We start from the raw sequence: 16,200 nt of genomic DNA, 5'->3' as shown, positions 1-16,200 counted from the left end.
TCGATTCTCTCGTTTAGTTTCCGTTTTCGTTGCGTCTCGTCGCATATAAATTTGTAATATCAAATCTTTACAATTAGGAAAAAAATGCGCTGTTACCATTTACACTGCTATATCGTTAATTTGGTGTGTATAATTTTGTTAAATATCGAATCCGAATACAAGTATATGTACGCTCTCTATATAAATACATATGTATATATGAATGCACATACTTCTGTGTGAGGGAGTGTAAAAAGTGGGGAATAATTATTGGGACGAGTGTTAATCTACCGAAAATTGTTGTCTAATTGATCTGTGTAAAAGATTTTCTGTTGAAGCTCTGGTGAGTGAGTTTCCGTTACACATATGGACACTGAACAAGTTAAAAACGCGTTAAAAAACGAAATACGTGGTCTATAAAACGCTGCTCGAGTTGAAGCGGAAACCATACGAATCGGGGCGTACCTATATCTTGATGTTGATGGGGATGCTTCGTTGATGCTCGTCCTGCACTAGACTTGAAAAATCCTTTACAAAATATCTTTTTGTTTCCACGATTGGTTTCTGCTAATGCTAGTTCGCTTGTTTTTGGCTTTGTTTTCTTTTGTTTTTCTCGTTCTGGCTCCGACATCTACAAATTCAAAAGGCAGTTTCGCGCATGGAGGGACAATTACAAATTGAGATTCATTACAAAGCATCGAAGAGCGAGAATACTCGAATATATCATTACTACAGGTGTGTTCTGCTTTGTTTGCTTCTTTGCTGGCTAAAATTAACAAACAAAAAAATAAGACAAGAACAATCTAAACATTGAGATTCAAGTTCAGTTTCTTCACATACCTTATCAATTTCGGGGTACGCTGGACTTAGGACTATTCAAAAAAATTAAATGTGTAATATATAGGCTTGCTGCTGCTGCTTACAATTTAAGTTTACAGTACGAGTACCTTTGTTGGCTTAGGAAAGAGCTGTAGTAAGTGGTGCGCAAGGAGAAGAAGGTCCATCTCAGGCCGCTTAAGCTAAGTCGTCGTCTACACAACTATCGCTATCCGTCTATCCATCTATCCTCTGCAACTTTCTATCTTTATATCATTCTATCTTTAGGTGTATATTTGTAGCCACTAGGCTGGTGCATATGTATCGTTAAGTCGTATATGTCTGGTGATAGCTGCGATCCTCGTTTATGTACAATGTGTGATCTTTCAGCAGGGATACGCTGGCTCCTCGTTTCTGTTATCCTTCATATGTGATACGCACAGGAATCGCACTCCCATTAGTGATCCTATCTGCGCTTATCTTCACTTAATCCTCTGGTGATCCGGCGTGCTCTTTAATATGTCTGGCTGATGGTGCTGCTGATGATGGTGGTGCTGATGGTGACCCGAGCTCAGGGTGCCGGGCTGACTTCCTCCGCCGGCGTGATGAGAGCTGCTCAGCGTGTGCGAGTGGTTTGAGTTGAGCGTGTGCGTGGCATGCGAATTGAGCGTGTTGTGAGCCGTGGTGGTGGCGTTCGTGGAGAACCCGGTGGCCACAGCGGAGCCACCGCCTAAAGTCGGACGCTGGGAGGCTCTCAGCGAACGATGCGAACCATTTCGGGTGAGGGAGTTCATCTGGGGAGTTCCGGGGACCGTGTGACCCAGAGCATTCATGTAATCGGCTATAAGCAGTGTGATCTCCAAGATCTTGGGCTTACTCATCGCAAACAGGAGCTTCTGCTCACAGCCACCGCCGTCATCGTGGGAAACCACTAGCATAAAATCGTCCTGGCAGCCGCCAAAGGTCATTACGGAGCTGTAAGGATACCTAGCCACGGGAGCCATTGTGGACAGCTCAAGGACGTTCAGAGCATCTTCCGCCACCGCCAACCAAGCAACCGGAGTAGTTCCCGCCGCAGTGTTTGAATCTGGACTCTGTCGGGGTTTGGCCTGGAACAAACAGGCTCCGAAATACGGCCACTTCCGGCAGCAGGTAAGGTAAATGCGCACACAGTCCAGGGTGGAGCGGCCCTTCAGGAGCATCCACTTGGAGACCAGCAGCTCCTGCACATCCTTCAGCTGCTCGGCACCCAGGGCATCCCTATACCGATACGGATAGAACTTGTCCAGACCCTTCAGGCCCACGCCCACATCCCGAGACTTCTCCAGCGAGTAGTCACCCATGTCGATCTGCGACATCAGCGAGGCCAGCTCCAGGGCCAGCTCCCTGGACAGAGGGAACCGGCCCTGGACAATCTGGGAATTGGTCTGGTAGCACAGGAGCAGGCGCTCCTTGTCGGTTTCGCACTTGATGGTGTGCTTCCAGTATAGCCGGTTTTTGTAGCTCAGTTGGATCACCCGCGAGTTTTCGAACTTGCCTGATCCCTTCTCCCGCAACGCCGTCTCCCACTTGCTGATCACGTCGCACAGCTTGGCCAGCGGCTCCAGGTAGTGCTCCAGGTCCTTCTCTATCGGATCGTCGCTGAACAGGCAGAACCCATTGGTGGCGTCCCTCGTTCCCAGCTCGTGAGCCAAAGTGGCCTGGAACTCCTCGATGGTGGTGGAGCCATCAAAGGAAACCACCTGTGGGTGATAGGATTGGGATGACCAAATGATATCACCTGGGAATAGTCAATCACTCACCTGGTACGTGGTGTTCATCATGTGCACGGGAATCGCATGGGGCAGCGAGTGGTGATACGGGTTCTTCAGCAGAATGGACAGCACCTCCATGCGCGAGGGCTTCGTCTCGCGGCCCCCGTTCTTTAGGGTCCGCTCCAGAGCTCGCTCACAGTAGGCAGCATACTTGCCCGTCTCCGTCTTGGTATCCGCGTTCCGGGACAAATGAAGCTTGAGGTACCACAGCAGGCGACTCGAGCGCGGGACAAACAGGGACACAGCCAAGGCCAGGAGCTGCCAGCCCTGGACAAAGCTGTAGGCGGGCGGGTTGCTCTTGCAGTCGATTATGGGCGGGGCGGCAGGTGCCTACAGATCGGGATCGGTCAGTTCGGATATGATTCGATATCAGGGTGTTAAGAGATACAGTTAGTAGAAGTGAGGTTAGGAGAGTTTTAACTACGTGACTACAGAAATCGAACGCAACTGTACGTGTACTCGCACAACATAGAATGTTACAGTACAGAAAATTAGAGTGGTAAAGTGGTATTTGGTAGTTGATATTGTAGTATTGTTAAGTGGTTAGAGACCATAAATTTCCCCGCATACCTGTATGGAGGTGGGCGAACTGCCGTTGGCTTGGGCGTGGCCCGCCTGTTGGGTATCACAGGTGAACAGGCTTTGGGTGGCGCACAACAGTAGTTGCTGTAAATTTCGGTGTCGGTCGTTCGTACAGTGTTGAAAAACATTTCGATTTCGGTTTCGGTTCGGTTCGGTTACACACGAAACACATTCAACGGAAACGCAACGTTTGAAACGCAACGTAAGCAACAAAACGATGAAGAAAAGAAGAAGCCAGAGAACATTTTCGGATCAATTTTTCACTCATCATTAATTGGAAGTGTGAATTTTATTTGTTTGGTAGTTGATGTTGTTTTCTGTTGGCAGTGTTGTGTAACGTTCAACGCTTCATTATGTTCGTTTAAAAAGCGTAATGCGAAGGATACGAGACAGAGGTAAAGCCAAAGAGCACATTCAAAGCGAATTATAAAGATATATAGAAGCAGCAAAACGATGAAAACTCTAGAAACGTTAACCAAATACAAACACAAGAGACCAGTGGTGCCAATGTAAAAAAGAGGAATATTGAACGTTAAAAGTATGCATCTGCTGCTAGTTAGTGTTATGTTTGATCAGTGGTTTAGTGACTTGTGTGGTTCAGTGGTTGATGTAGTTTTTTTTTGGTATTGTAAAATTTACAGCAAATACTTATACAATGAGCTGTTTGATTGTCTTTCGCTTTGATGATAAGTATATAGAGATACACATAGAGTTATACAGTAATGTATTGAAAGCTATATGTACATACAGAAAACATTTCTGACAGTTATGGGGGAAATTTGTTGTCTGTTCGCTACTAAAAGAAAACTGAAAAACGATCCAGAAAACAAGAAAGGAAGCAAACTTCGGCAAGCCGAAGTATACAGACCCTTGCATTAGTTACAAAAAGGAAATATTCTAAAATCAACTATTTTTTAGTTTAGTTTATCAGTATATGTTTAATAACAATAAAATTATAATTTTGTTTCGGCTTATTTACTATCTGCAATAGAAATAAAACTTTTGGGAAAGTTTCATCCAAATAGATTTCAATCTGCGTAGAAACCGACGGACAGACACACATGTCTATTTAGACTCTCCTGTTGATGCTGACCCTGATCAAGAATATAAATACTTAATAGGTACAAAATGTCTTTTTTCAAATTTTAATATCCTCTGCAAGGGTATGATAACAATCGATTATTTTGGTTATGTTAAATACTAAGTTAGGTTAGCATGCTTATCTAAACGATACTGTTAGTTCATAGTGTTTGGTATATATGTTTGATATGGTATTGAATTAGATTAGTTTTGATATTTCGTATAAAGCGATCGTAAGCTTGTCCCTTAAAGCAAAGCTCTTTTTGGCTGGTAATGATTGCAATGAAAAGAATACCTATTTGAGGCATGGGTGGTGACTGTACCTTCGGCACAGTTTTTCACCGTCTGCGAGAGTTTCTCTCTTGGGCTGTTATCGCAAGTTGTTAGTGAGGATTTGGGGGGAAAGTCTACACCAAAAATAACAAGGACATTCAACTAAACATTTCCAGGGGGGATGCAGGTTCAGGGAAGAAGGATTTTTGGGGGACATAAGAAGCTTTGCAACTGAAAAACTTACGCGCGTTTGCTTGCCCAGCTTCTTGTTTACCTGGACGCCGACACTGAGCTTCTGACCCATGTGCCGGGAGGTCTGCTTGATCAGGATGCATATCATCTCCGTCTGCAACTCGGGCATATCCAAAGCATGCTGCAGAGCGTTCTGGGCGAGCACCACGTGGTAGTCGATTCCCGGCTGGTTGACGGCAACCGACATGAACAGCTGAATGCTCTGAGAATGTAAAAGGTTTTATAGATCTCGCAGGTCTCTCGATTCCGAAACCCACTTACCTTGAAGAGCTTGATGGCCTCCGGCTGCATGGTTTCCGTGTGCATGGATGAAAGCGGGGCCGTGATGGTGTCTTTGGTGTGCAGTAGAATTGGATGGCGCCACAAGACACAGTCTGCGAGTTGGGAGGGTAATTTTAAGCATTAAATCTGTATTTGCTTCTCTCGTAGTAAAAGCGAAGACTCACTAGGATCGCCGTCGGTCTCCATGAGCTTCTGAACGAGCTGTTCGTACTGTGTGCCAGCACTTGGACCGCCGCCTGAAACGACGGTTAGGTGATAGAGCCAGTTATCCCGCTCTGGTTTGCCGGATAGGATCAGGTAGGTTGGTCCCTGGTGCGCTGGATAGATGGCAACCGTGAGTCTAGCCTGATCCTGGGCGGCGTCCTCTCGCTCCTCGGAATCTGAGTCGGAAACGTGTTCCACCTCCTCGACTCGGGCATCGCGCATATTGATCTGGCCCAGGGGGTTCTGTTTTTAAGGGAATAAGAAAAGTAAGGTTGGAGAGGTTCCGCAATAGAATTCCATTGGTGACTTACCGTCTCAGCCGGGGCTTTAAAGTAGAGGAACATCTTGCCCAACAGCACACACCAGCACTTCTTGGGGTGTCCGTTCTTCACCTTGGTCACCCAGCCCTGCACTGTGGGCTTCTGATCGTCGCGACTCAGCAGCAGTTTGGTGGCATTCCTCCGCTGCACGTTCTGCAGCACCCGGATCCAATCGTCCATGGTGGCATGTGAGTCCGCCGTGAGGTAGTATACCTTCTTGCCCGTGTCTATCTCGAAAGTGGATGCTCCCTCCGCCCGGTTGATGCGACAGGCTTCGTCCAGTTGGATTTGGCCCTGTGGTTTCCGCTGCACGTCATGCTGACTCTTCCAATAGTTGAGGGATCCGTTCTTCAGAACGAACCAGCGCTTGCGCCAAGTCTTCAACTTGCCACCTAGCTTGGCCAGGTGACCCATCTGGAAAGAGGAAACGCGAAATGCCATGGAGGTCCATTCTCTAGGAGGTTCTAGTGGCTAGCTCACCTTCTCCAGCGACTCGATCTTCTTGCTGGGCGAATCCACGTAGGACTGCCGCATCAGCAGCGATGGCATCGAAGCGTCCATGCACGTGGACTCCGAAACGGCGTCGGGGGGCAGGGCGTAGTCGTCCGAGAGGCCTGATTCAAAGGAGAGATCTGAAATTACTGTGCCACGCATGTGCTGGAGGGGGGAGGGGGTGTTGACGGAATGGGGGGCGTGGCCGCGTCGCGTGGGCGTTTGGGGGCGTGGCAACGTTATCTGCCCATTCGATGGCGCCAGCGTGTAGGCCCCCAACTGGTGGTTATGATTGTGGTGGGGTAGAGTGTGGTGTTGGTGGTGCGATTGCGATTGCGGTTGGAGAAGCTGGTTGATGTGGCTGCAGTGTGTGGTGGATGTGCGAGGTTGGAGGTGGACTGCGGTGGATGGGTTAGAGGTTAATGTCGGTTATTTGGTTATTCGGTCGGCGATGGTTGATTGATGGGCAGAAGTGGTTAGAATCGCAAGTTGTTAGAGCACACAATTAGTCTTTTTGTTCATTTCGGAGTTAGTCTTCTAGGAAAATTCTAGGCGGGATGTGGGGATGCAGGAGAGCAAATTGGGAAAGGCTTTTGATTAGAAAAACAAAAAGGGCGGGGATTTGAAAATAATACTACGGTTGGGAATCAAAAAATAATCAAATGCGTCATTGGGATTTTGAAACTAGGATCTGGGATGGATAGAAACTGGGAACTAGGATATCAGAGTTATCAAGTGTTAGTTGTTATTTACGTATGCAACTCTCTAAGGGGCAACACACTAATCGGGGCTACGCTACGCCAGGGGTTCACCAGAAAACGTTTTACGGGAGTATAGATAACTATCCATAGTACATACCACGCGCCTTGGCGTTCTTGGGGCTCTCCGAACCACTGCGCTTAGCCGGACTCAAGCTGGATGAGGTCTTCAGGCTCTTCGAGGGACTGGAGGCACTGCCCGAGGTGGAGGTCTCCGTGTTGTCCGTGCTCGAGGAGTTGTGCGAGTGGTGGGTGAGCATCACCGCATGGTCCTCACCGTCACTGGAGTCGTCGCTCGAATCGCCCGTAAATGGCATCGAACGGATCTGTGAGGCTCGACCCTTAACCGTTGCGTAGACGGGCACGGATATATCACAGAAGCCGCCACTGGCGGTTTGTTGTTGCCTCGAAGGCGGCAGCGGAGTTCCCGGGGTGCTGCCCAGGGCTCCGTGTCCATCGCACGTGGCAGACCCATGGCTGTGACCATGACGTCGGCCATTGGAGAGATTGGTTCCCGTGCCAGTACCCGTTCCCTCTTGAATACCTGGTTCCTGGCTGGCCGCACTCTCGCCGGCACTCGTTCCCGTTCCTGCTCCAGCCAGTCCATCGTTGGCCACTTGGTAGATCTTCGCCTCCCAGCTGGGAAACCGATGCAAGGGCGGTGTGGGAGGGCGTGGCACGCCTAGTTCACTGGTGGTAGTTGTGGTGGTGCTGGAATTTCCGCCACTGGCCATTAAAGCCGGATTGTTCTTCATCCAGGCGGGCAGCTTTTCGCAGGATGGCGTGTAAATCTCCGCATAATCATGGGCCGTATCTGTATCGGAGCTATCTGGCCTGGGAACTGCGCCCGAACCAGTGGAACCTCCTCCTCCACCAGGAGCTTTGCTGGAGATGCTGGAAAGTGGGGCGAGGGTCAAGCCATCCACTGCAGCCACCAGATTACGTTCCAGTTCCTGAGGCTCCATCGAGAGGTTTCTCCTGTGCTGGTGATGGGGATATGAGCTGGTGAGGGGTCGGCCAATGCTCTCCTGGGGATCTAGGCTTTCGCTTCTCCTACGATGCTCGGAATTGGACCCGGACCCGGCGAAATCCTGCACGTCTAGGCTAAGGCTGTTGCGCACAGGACCTACGATACTATGTCGCTGCGATTGATTGGCTATGTGATTCTTGAGCAGCTCCAACTGCTGATTGCACTTGACGTTCTGTTCCCGCAGCAACTGGTTCTGCTCCTCGAGATCGCGGAGCTTGTTGTTCACCCACTCCTTGATCTTGGCAGCCTTCGCTTCTATTTGTCGGGCGTCGTGGAGTCTCAGTTGCCTCTGTTCCTCCACTTGGATCTCCAGGGAGGTGATGGTTTTCTCCGCTTCCTGGATGGGCGGTGTTCCAGACCCTGCTGCAGTTGCTCCGCCTGCCTGATGACTCGGCGAACTATTGTTCCTGGCCTGCTGCTCCTGCGGATGACTGGGCACTGGCTGGTGCGGATGCGGATGCGAATGCGGATGCTGGGGCTGTTGGGGCGGCGGCTTGGGCCACTCACTCAGCCGCTGCTCCATGGCACGCACCTATAAAGAGAGAGTGAGGAGTAGAGAAAAAGGTTACTCAAGTCGCAAACTTTACGCAGCGCAAAACTTTTCCAAATTAAATTAAATTCACACTAAGCCACGACAAAGTTCAGGACAGAGCCTAATGGTTACATATGACCCCCGCCAGGGGATTAGCTGCATAGTAGTCAACCAGACAGGGGGAATGAGAATCCTATAAGAGCACTGCCAAAAAGGGTTTCTTAAATTTCGCAAGACACTGAGACAAGAAGACCCCTCCACTTCTCTTAATTAATTTAATTTCAAATAAAACCTGTATTTGAACATATTGCAAACATTTCTTAATTGTGTTTTCAATTGACATTTGCAAAGAATTGTTAGAAGTAAAATAAATTCAAAGCTTAAAGGGTTCCCATTGCATATTTGTCATGTGCTCATCCTTCTTCTTCCAACGCCTTAAAGCAGGGCTCAAGTTCTGCAAGAAACTTGTGCAATTAACAGGCAGACCAAGGCGACCAGTTACCAGTTAACGCCCAACTGCCATGCCACTGAAAATGGCAGCGGCAGTGTTTGTGGAAATGGCCAAGGAATGCCATCGCCCCAGGAAATAAGTATTTTTACGGTTACACAACAATTTGCAAGTAATGCAACTGCCACGAAGAACAAGAGGGAGTCAGGAAAGAAATAACTCCATTCGGCACGCCAGGAAACCAAGCTGACAACTAAACAAAGCCGGAAGCTACATAAGGACATGGTAAGGAGGGGGGGTTGACAAAGGGTCACGGGGTTAAGATGTGGGATTGGGGGTAAAAATTGAGAAGAAGTAGCAGCTGGAGAGGCAATCGAAGCTGGCGGATTTTTCCTAAGAATAAAGGGTGTATAAAGTGGGATCCACCGTAGGGTTTTAACCACCTCCCCTTCATCTTTTGGTCCGGATTGCGTACCTCAAATGGGTCAATTGCTCCTATAAAAGGTTAAGGCAGGTGTTGAAGTATGATAAACAGGGGGAAAAGTCAGTGGCCCCAGGAAAACGAGGTGAATGAATCAAGGTCCTTGCCACCACTTCGCCGAGCGGTTAAAATTAGATAAACCGCCGAAAATATGCAGCCTCAGCCTGTAGCTTCTCTGTTTTTCTGGTATTTTTCCCTTGCTAGTGACGCACACAAAATGTCAAAGGGGTATTCCTGTCATGACATGGGTTGGAATCTCAGGGAGGGAACCAAAGGAACAGCTTTTTGGTGATGGCCAAAAGATACGCAGAATACAATATGTAGACAAGAATTATGGTCAAACAAAGTTCCAAACTAGCTGACTTTAAAAATGCAAGGAAAAATGCAGAAAAAGAGTGTGGCAACAGGAATAAAACCGCCTGGCCAAAAAAACTTTGAAGGAAACTATTTCTTAGGCGCCCGAGATTCAAGATCAACTTGCTAAGACGCTGAAATCTTAAGCAAATCAAAAAGAGGAAAATCAGAAAGAAAAGAGCAACTTTCGAAGAACTTGAGCCATAAAAGCTGGCTGCGCCTAAGCCGCTAAAACTTAAACTCGCAACGAGGATGAGGATGAGGAGGTTGGCAATGACTTATTTAATGGCCCAAACAGCAAAGTTCAGAGACGAGAAAAACTTGTGCAATAGCGGCAGCTTCTCCTCCGATTTCTTTAAACTCTCACCATAACATCAGCAAAATGAATTGCTAGCATTTAGGCGTGTGAAACTTTCAGCCCCCAAAACAAACCAAAAAACAAATCGTAATCGGTAAGGAGAAGAGGAGACAGAAAGTTGACTTTATCTAAATGCGTTTTCTAGATTCGCAGACGCAGCTGCTTGGAAATCCATTGGTGTCTCAGTCCTGTCAGCCAGACAGCCAAATCCTGGCAATTTTCGTTATTGTATTTGCGATCTGTAATGGGGTGGCGCCCTGGGGGTGTGGGAAATAGAGGAGCTTCACCTACAGAGATGTGGAAAGGGGTAAGCACTCGGAATATTCCCACACGAACGGATGGCAGTCTAGGGCTAACATGAAAAGCAGCATGACTAGCATCTTTATCGCATTCTTAATTCTATTCCAAAGGGACAAGTCACAGCTGTCTTTATAACAGGGCAATAGTTATTGCAATTGGATTTAGAGAACACAAAGTGCTCATAGACATAAGTGTCACACTTTATTTATTTCCTCTTATATTTTATATGAATTTCAATGTATTAATATATTATTAAGAGGCAAAATTAAAAAAAAAAAAAAAAAAAATTAAGAGGCATATATTAAAGCCTTAGCTTTCAGTAAGAAAATCCTCCCTTTAAGCCAGGTACTCCCAACAAAAAATAGCCTGCAGCTGTCACAAAAGGCAGAGAAAAAGTTGAGAAAAGGCATTCGATTCTATTGCAGAATGGCATTTTTATTGCTCACTGCACATAGAGCAGAGCCCCCAACAAATAGTGCAATGTCTGCCACTTAACATAAATCGCACACATTGCCGTAAGTCCCCTTCTAACGAAATAATATAAAAGAAGTGTAGAGAAATCCCCGACAATAATTTGCCCCAACGCACAATCGGATTATGCCCAACAGAGAAAAATCCAAGATGGAGCTGCAAGATGGGCGAAGAGGGTGAAAAATGGGTATGGCGCTTACAGAAAAATCCGCTCAATAAAGTGGATTCCAAAAGCTGAAGATGATAAAAAGATGAATGAATAAGCGAACATTTGAATAAAATTTGAATTGAATTTGGTGGACCAATAGGAAGGGATGGCTCTCCGTCGCTTTACCAGATATATATACATATATATAGTACATTTACTACTTCTCCGTCCAAAACGTGCAGTTTTAAAGACTAAACGAGCTGAAGCAATTTAGTGGGGTCGGGCGATCGAAGTGGGGTTTTCTGGGGTTTGCACTCTGGTAGTCAGCAGATGACTAACGATACTCGACCATTATGGCCAGACTAACGAGGGAAGGGAAGGGGTGAGGAGGTAGGAGGTGCCGCTCTGTGGTGACTCACATCATGTTTTCCTGGCTAAAAAGGTTCTCCCAATGGGTCTTGATAGGTAATTAATCTGTTTATGCGGCGCCTGTTCTCGAAATCTTTAAGCTTTAAGTTGATTAAGAAATAATGGTTTCTCTATATATATATGAGCTCTATTTGGCCCATGTAAACTTACGTCTACATAGTCTATAATGTCTCCCCCTTTCTTTCGATGAACAAACTTGCCGCCTTTCTCAGCCAATTTGTTAATATTACTCAAAATGTGCCGCAACTCAAACAGAGTCCACCCTCCTTTTGGCCACTTCCTCTGCTGCTCTGCATCCCCCTGCTTTTTTCTGCCACTCATATCAAGCGTTGCATGCTACACACACACACACACACACACACACAAGATTAAATTCAGAAAAATATATTTTATTTGCGTTTCTTGTTTTCTTTGACTTCTTGGGCAAACAGCCTCCTGCTCTCTCCCTATCCCCCCGCACTCTTCTTCTCCTGCGACGTTTAATTTGAAGTCATGAATCCATTGTTATTTATAGTCAACAAAGCGGCAGCCGCTTGAGAAAAACAAGAGCACGAAAACCGGGGGAATACGGCAGAACCACTCAAGAAAACACTCCATAAAACATTGTTACCACCCCCAGCCCCTCTTTTCGAAAAAAAGAAAATCTCCATCTTCTATCCTTCTTCCTCGGCACACGCCATATTTCGTTTCTCTTCCTCCCCTTCGGTCGTCCTACAGTCTGGGGGAACTGGCACTTATCTGCTATCTGCTATCTGGAATCTGGCATCCCCCATTCCAAGAACTCCCCGAATATCGGGGGATATCGCTTACTGCAGCGCTCTCGCATATCTCTATTTCCAGCAACGTATTTGCTCATGGAATGCTCAGCCCAGACAGAAGGCATACGAAATTATGGAGGAACGGAAACCACGAACGACAAATTAATTTCGAATTTTCTGAGCTATAGGGGGGAAAATGGGACACCGAAGGTAAATATACCAGGATTTAGCGAGATGTACTGTTTTAAGATCTTTCTACACCTGCTCTTATTAAATTTTTTTTTATTTTAGCTAAGAATATCATTTGATAGGAAATTTTGTAACGAATTCAAAGACGTATGACATTCCAAGATCTGACCGTTATTTCCAAGGGTGTTGATTAAAAAACTGAAAAAAACGAGCTGGCCATCAAAAACATATATATAAAACTCATTTTTGAAGTGTTTTTTGTTGTTACTTTGCCAAAATAAGACGCACTGTTTTGAGCTGTTTTTTTTTATGGATTTTGGCTAATATTTAAATTTGGCATATATTTAAATCACATTTTTTAAGGGTTTTTTGTTGTAACTTTGCCAAAAGAAGACGCACAGTTAAATGAATGACTGTTTTGTGCATCTGGTGACCTACACAATCGATCCCAGCTGGATTTGGTAAATTTCATTTTTTGACCGATTTTCGCATTTTTCATAAGGGGTAACACTTGATTTTTTTCCAAATTTGGGCCGAAATAAAATTTTTGAGCTGAGTATACCAATCGATTGGAAATTTTGTAACGAATTCGACGAGGTATGCCATTCCAAGATCTGACCATTATTTCCAAAGGTTTTGCTTAAAAAACTGAAAAATCGAGTGGAATTTTTCCGGATTTTGGACATAAAAAATGTATTTAAGACACATTTTTTAAGCGTTTTTTGTTGTTACTTTGCCAAAATAAGACGCACAGCCAAAAGAATGACTGTTTTGTGCAGCTGAGAACCTATACAATCGATTCCAGGAGGATTTGGTAAATTTTATTTTTTGACCGATTTTCGCATTTTTGATAAGGGGTAACACTTGATTTTTTTCCAAATATGGCCCAAAATAAAATTTTTGAGCAGAGTATACCAATCGATTGGAAATTTTGTAACGAATTCAACGAGATATGGCATTCTAATATCTGACCATTATTTCCAAGGGTTTTGATTAAAAAACTGAAAAAGGAGCTGTTCTTTTTTGGATTTTGGCTATAAAAAACATATATTTCACATTTTTTAAAGGTTTTTTTGTTGTAGTTTTGCCAAAAGAAGACGCACAGTCAATTGAATGACTGTTTTGTGCAGCTGGTGACCTACACAATCGATTTCAGGTGGATTTGGTAAAATTAATTTTTTGACCGATTTTCGCATTTTTCATAAGGGGTAACACTTGATTTTTTTCCAAATATGGCTCAAAATAAAATTTTTGAGCTGAGAATACCATTCGATTGGAAATTTTGTAACGAATTCAACGAGGTATGACATTCCAAGATCTGACCTTTATTTCCAAGAGTTTTGATTAAAAAACCGAAAAATCGAGCTGATTTTTTTCCCTACTTAAAATTGCCCCAACTCTAGATCAAATATTAACTCCGTTGCTCCCTTTTGATAACCTCCACCACCTGTTTCGGTTGCTTTGATCCCTCAGATAATCCCTAAAAATAGTTAATCTTCCCATTGAGGAACAAAGCTCTCCGGGAATCCTCTATTGTCGCTGGGAAATGGCTCAACCTCCACCTTCCTATAAATTCCTCTGGCGAAGGGTGAGTCTGCTTGTGAATGATTTTTCCATTACAGTCAATGTCAATATTTGCTGCATGTTTTGGCAGCTTGGAAATTGAAAATGTGCATGTTTCAGATTACCCAGGAACGTGGTTACATGGCAACTTCATCATGCTCGGCATCCTTTCGCAGCATTATACTCCTCTTAAATCCTCCGTTTCCTTTTTCCCTATCCAGCTGCTCTTAACTGCTTCGTCATGCAAGAAAAATTACAAAACAACTAAAAGGGGATTAAATACTCGATCTCGACTAAGCAATACCTACTGCTTTATTTCATTAATTTTGTTTAAAGTTCTTTGAGAACTTTCGTTTAAACTGACTCGAAGAAATTTTATGAATCTCTCACAGTTAAATTATGGTTGGTTATCAATAATTGCTCTTGAAAAAGTAATTATTCTTCAAAACTCCTTATTTATTGGAGAAGGGTTTTAGCTTTATTATATATTATAAATTATATTATTATTTGCTAATTAACCAATTTGTACAATACCGTTTTAAATTATAGTGGTTATGCTAGGTACTGCATATACCCCATGTCACCAATGATTACTTGGAAAAAAAACAGAAAATGATTCGTAAATGATGATGTCTGTGCTTCCTTTTAATTACAAGAGAAGCTCGTAATTGCCTCACCCCGAAATTCAAGAGTTGCCCACCTTGGTGCGTCATTTAAGCGAAATTTACCCTAAGAGGGACCGCTAAACGATATCTGCAACTCAGGCCATCTGTTCTAACCAAGCATTATTTATGCATTATCCCTGTTATATATGAGGTCAATTTGGTCTTTAATGTATGTGTGGTGGGGTTTCCCGGCTCACCTTTGAAACTGATTTATAAGCCAGACACAGTTTGATGTATTCTCGCTGAATTTGCCTGATAAGCCCCTTTTTGCCTCCTTTTAGAACGGCTTAACTTAATCAGTTTTGCAAAAAAGAAGTAAACAAAGTTTGCCACGCCATCTGCCAGACAATAAACTAAAACAAAAGTTTCGAGCTTGTGATAAAAGTTTGTAACCACCCTCGCCGCCCTTTATTCATCTCTTTCACTCAGTTTTTGCCCTTTTTTCCACTTTTCTTCTCGTTTGTTGGGGTGCTTAGTAATATCCCGATATTGCGCACTACAGGCATTTCAAGTTCATCAAACTCTGGAAAATTATTAGCGATACATTTGGGATAGAATATTAAGCAGAACGGGTGACACAAATGCATATAAATGTGCAAGTAAGTTGTTAAACAAACACTAGGGATAAAGTACGAACAAATTTGACCACTGTTTAAATGAAAACAAATCTCCGAGGGTTATTGTAGGTTTTCAAAGGTCTTTGCTAGAGGGACATCTCCACAATTATAATTTTCCACTCTCCAGTAATACTTTAGCTGTACTTTGAAGTTGCCTCTGAAAAGACCCCTCCCAGATGTCGTCTGCTACTGGCACTTTAACTTGTCGCCAGGCTACCAACCTCTGCGAAACTTCCCGCCCCCGAAGATCTTGAGATTTTCCAGCTTCACAGCTGCATTCTCTCTTCAGCTCGACTGGGCTGCCACATTGTCAAGGGCTGCACTCGAGCAATGCGAAAAGGCAAACAATGTCCAGGAGAAGCGTTTGCAGGAGGAGTAGTATGAAGGTTCTGGGATTCAGGAGCCGGAGAAGAAGGTCCTTGTCGAGGATGAGGATGAGCAAGAGCAAGAGCAGTGGCCAGGTCTGGCGCTGAGTGGAAAAAATGGAAATGCGCCGCGATATTTCAGAGCTGCTCAATAACTTTCCTCATTTTGCTTTGTGCCTTTGCCAGAACCCAACCCAAAAGAAAAAGTATGAAATCGCAGTCAGAGTCTTCAAGGGGAATCAACGCCAACTGTTTGTGACACAGAGCAAGAAATGGGTTTGGCATTATTGGTATTCCACTTTGGATTTTCGACTGACTTTGGCTCTTCAGTTCTTTGGGGGTGTAAATGATGTTTTTTCCGCTTCACTAGCTCACTGAGCAGTTCCCACTCTAAAGTCCGCATTTCCCATTCCGATCGAGCTGCGCAACAATGCTAGTAGCTTTCCTCCGTTGTGGCCCACTCGATTCATTAAGCAACTGCCGTTGGCCAGAGGGCCAGAAAAGAGAGTGAGCTTTAATTATGGAAACCCCACAAATCTCAAACCCCGAATGCCGCTTCAAATTGCACTTTGGTGCTCATGGCTTAGTTTCGATACCCTCGAAAAGAGTTTTTATACACAGTTCTGATAAGAATCTTCGG

At 44.9% G+C, this 16,200-nt stretch overlaps 1 protein-coding gene across 11 annotated transcripts in view; it reads right to left on the bottom strand.

Moving 5' to 3' along the window:
* Positions 1 to 1,074: 1,074 nt before the first annotated feature.
* Positions 1,075 to 16,200, bottom strand: part of LOC108049688 (uncharacterized protein CG43867) — a 103,310-nt gene continuing 88,184 nt past the window's right edge. For 4 of the 11 annotated variants that reach the window (XM_017130948.2, XM_044461288.1, XM_017130954.2 and 1 more), the window contains 9 exons: positions 6,953 to 8,414; positions 6,083 to 6,492; positions 5,594 to 6,016; positions 5,243 to 5,525; positions 5,058 to 5,170; positions 4,789 to 4,998; positions 3,180 to 3,275; positions 2,598 to 2,939; positions 1,075 to 2,537 (listed from right to left, as the gene is read on the bottom strand). In XM_017130948.2, coding sequence (XP_016986437.1) covers positions 1,278 to 2,537; positions 2,598 to 2,939; positions 3,180 to 3,275; positions 4,789 to 4,998; positions 5,058 to 5,170; positions 5,243 to 5,525; positions 5,594 to 6,016; positions 6,083 to 6,492; positions 6,953 to 8,414 — 4,599 coding nt within the window. In that variant the 3' untranslated portion in view covers positions 1,075 to 1,277. The remainder of the gene's footprint in view (positions 2,538 to 2,597; positions 2,940 to 3,179; positions 3,276 to 4,788; positions 4,999 to 5,057; positions 5,171 to 5,242; positions 5,526 to 5,593; positions 6,017 to 6,082; positions 6,493 to 6,952; positions 8,415 to 16,200) is intronic. The other 7 variants (XM_017130951.2, XM_044461289.1, XM_017130952.2 and 4 more) reach the window with 5 other exon arrangements.

The sequence above is a fragment of the Drosophila rhopaloa genome, unplaced genomic scaffold (assembly GCF_018152115.1).
Source record: "Drosophila rhopaloa isolate 14029-0021.01 unplaced genomic scaffold, ASM1815211v1 contig_3, whole genome shotgun sequence".
Classification (NCBI taxonomy): Eukaryota; Metazoa; Arthropoda; class Insecta; order Diptera; family Drosophilidae; genus Drosophila; species Drosophila rhopaloa.
The sequence above is the reverse complement of the archived record's forward strand: the minus strand, read 5'-3'. Positions and strand labels throughout refer to the sequence as shown.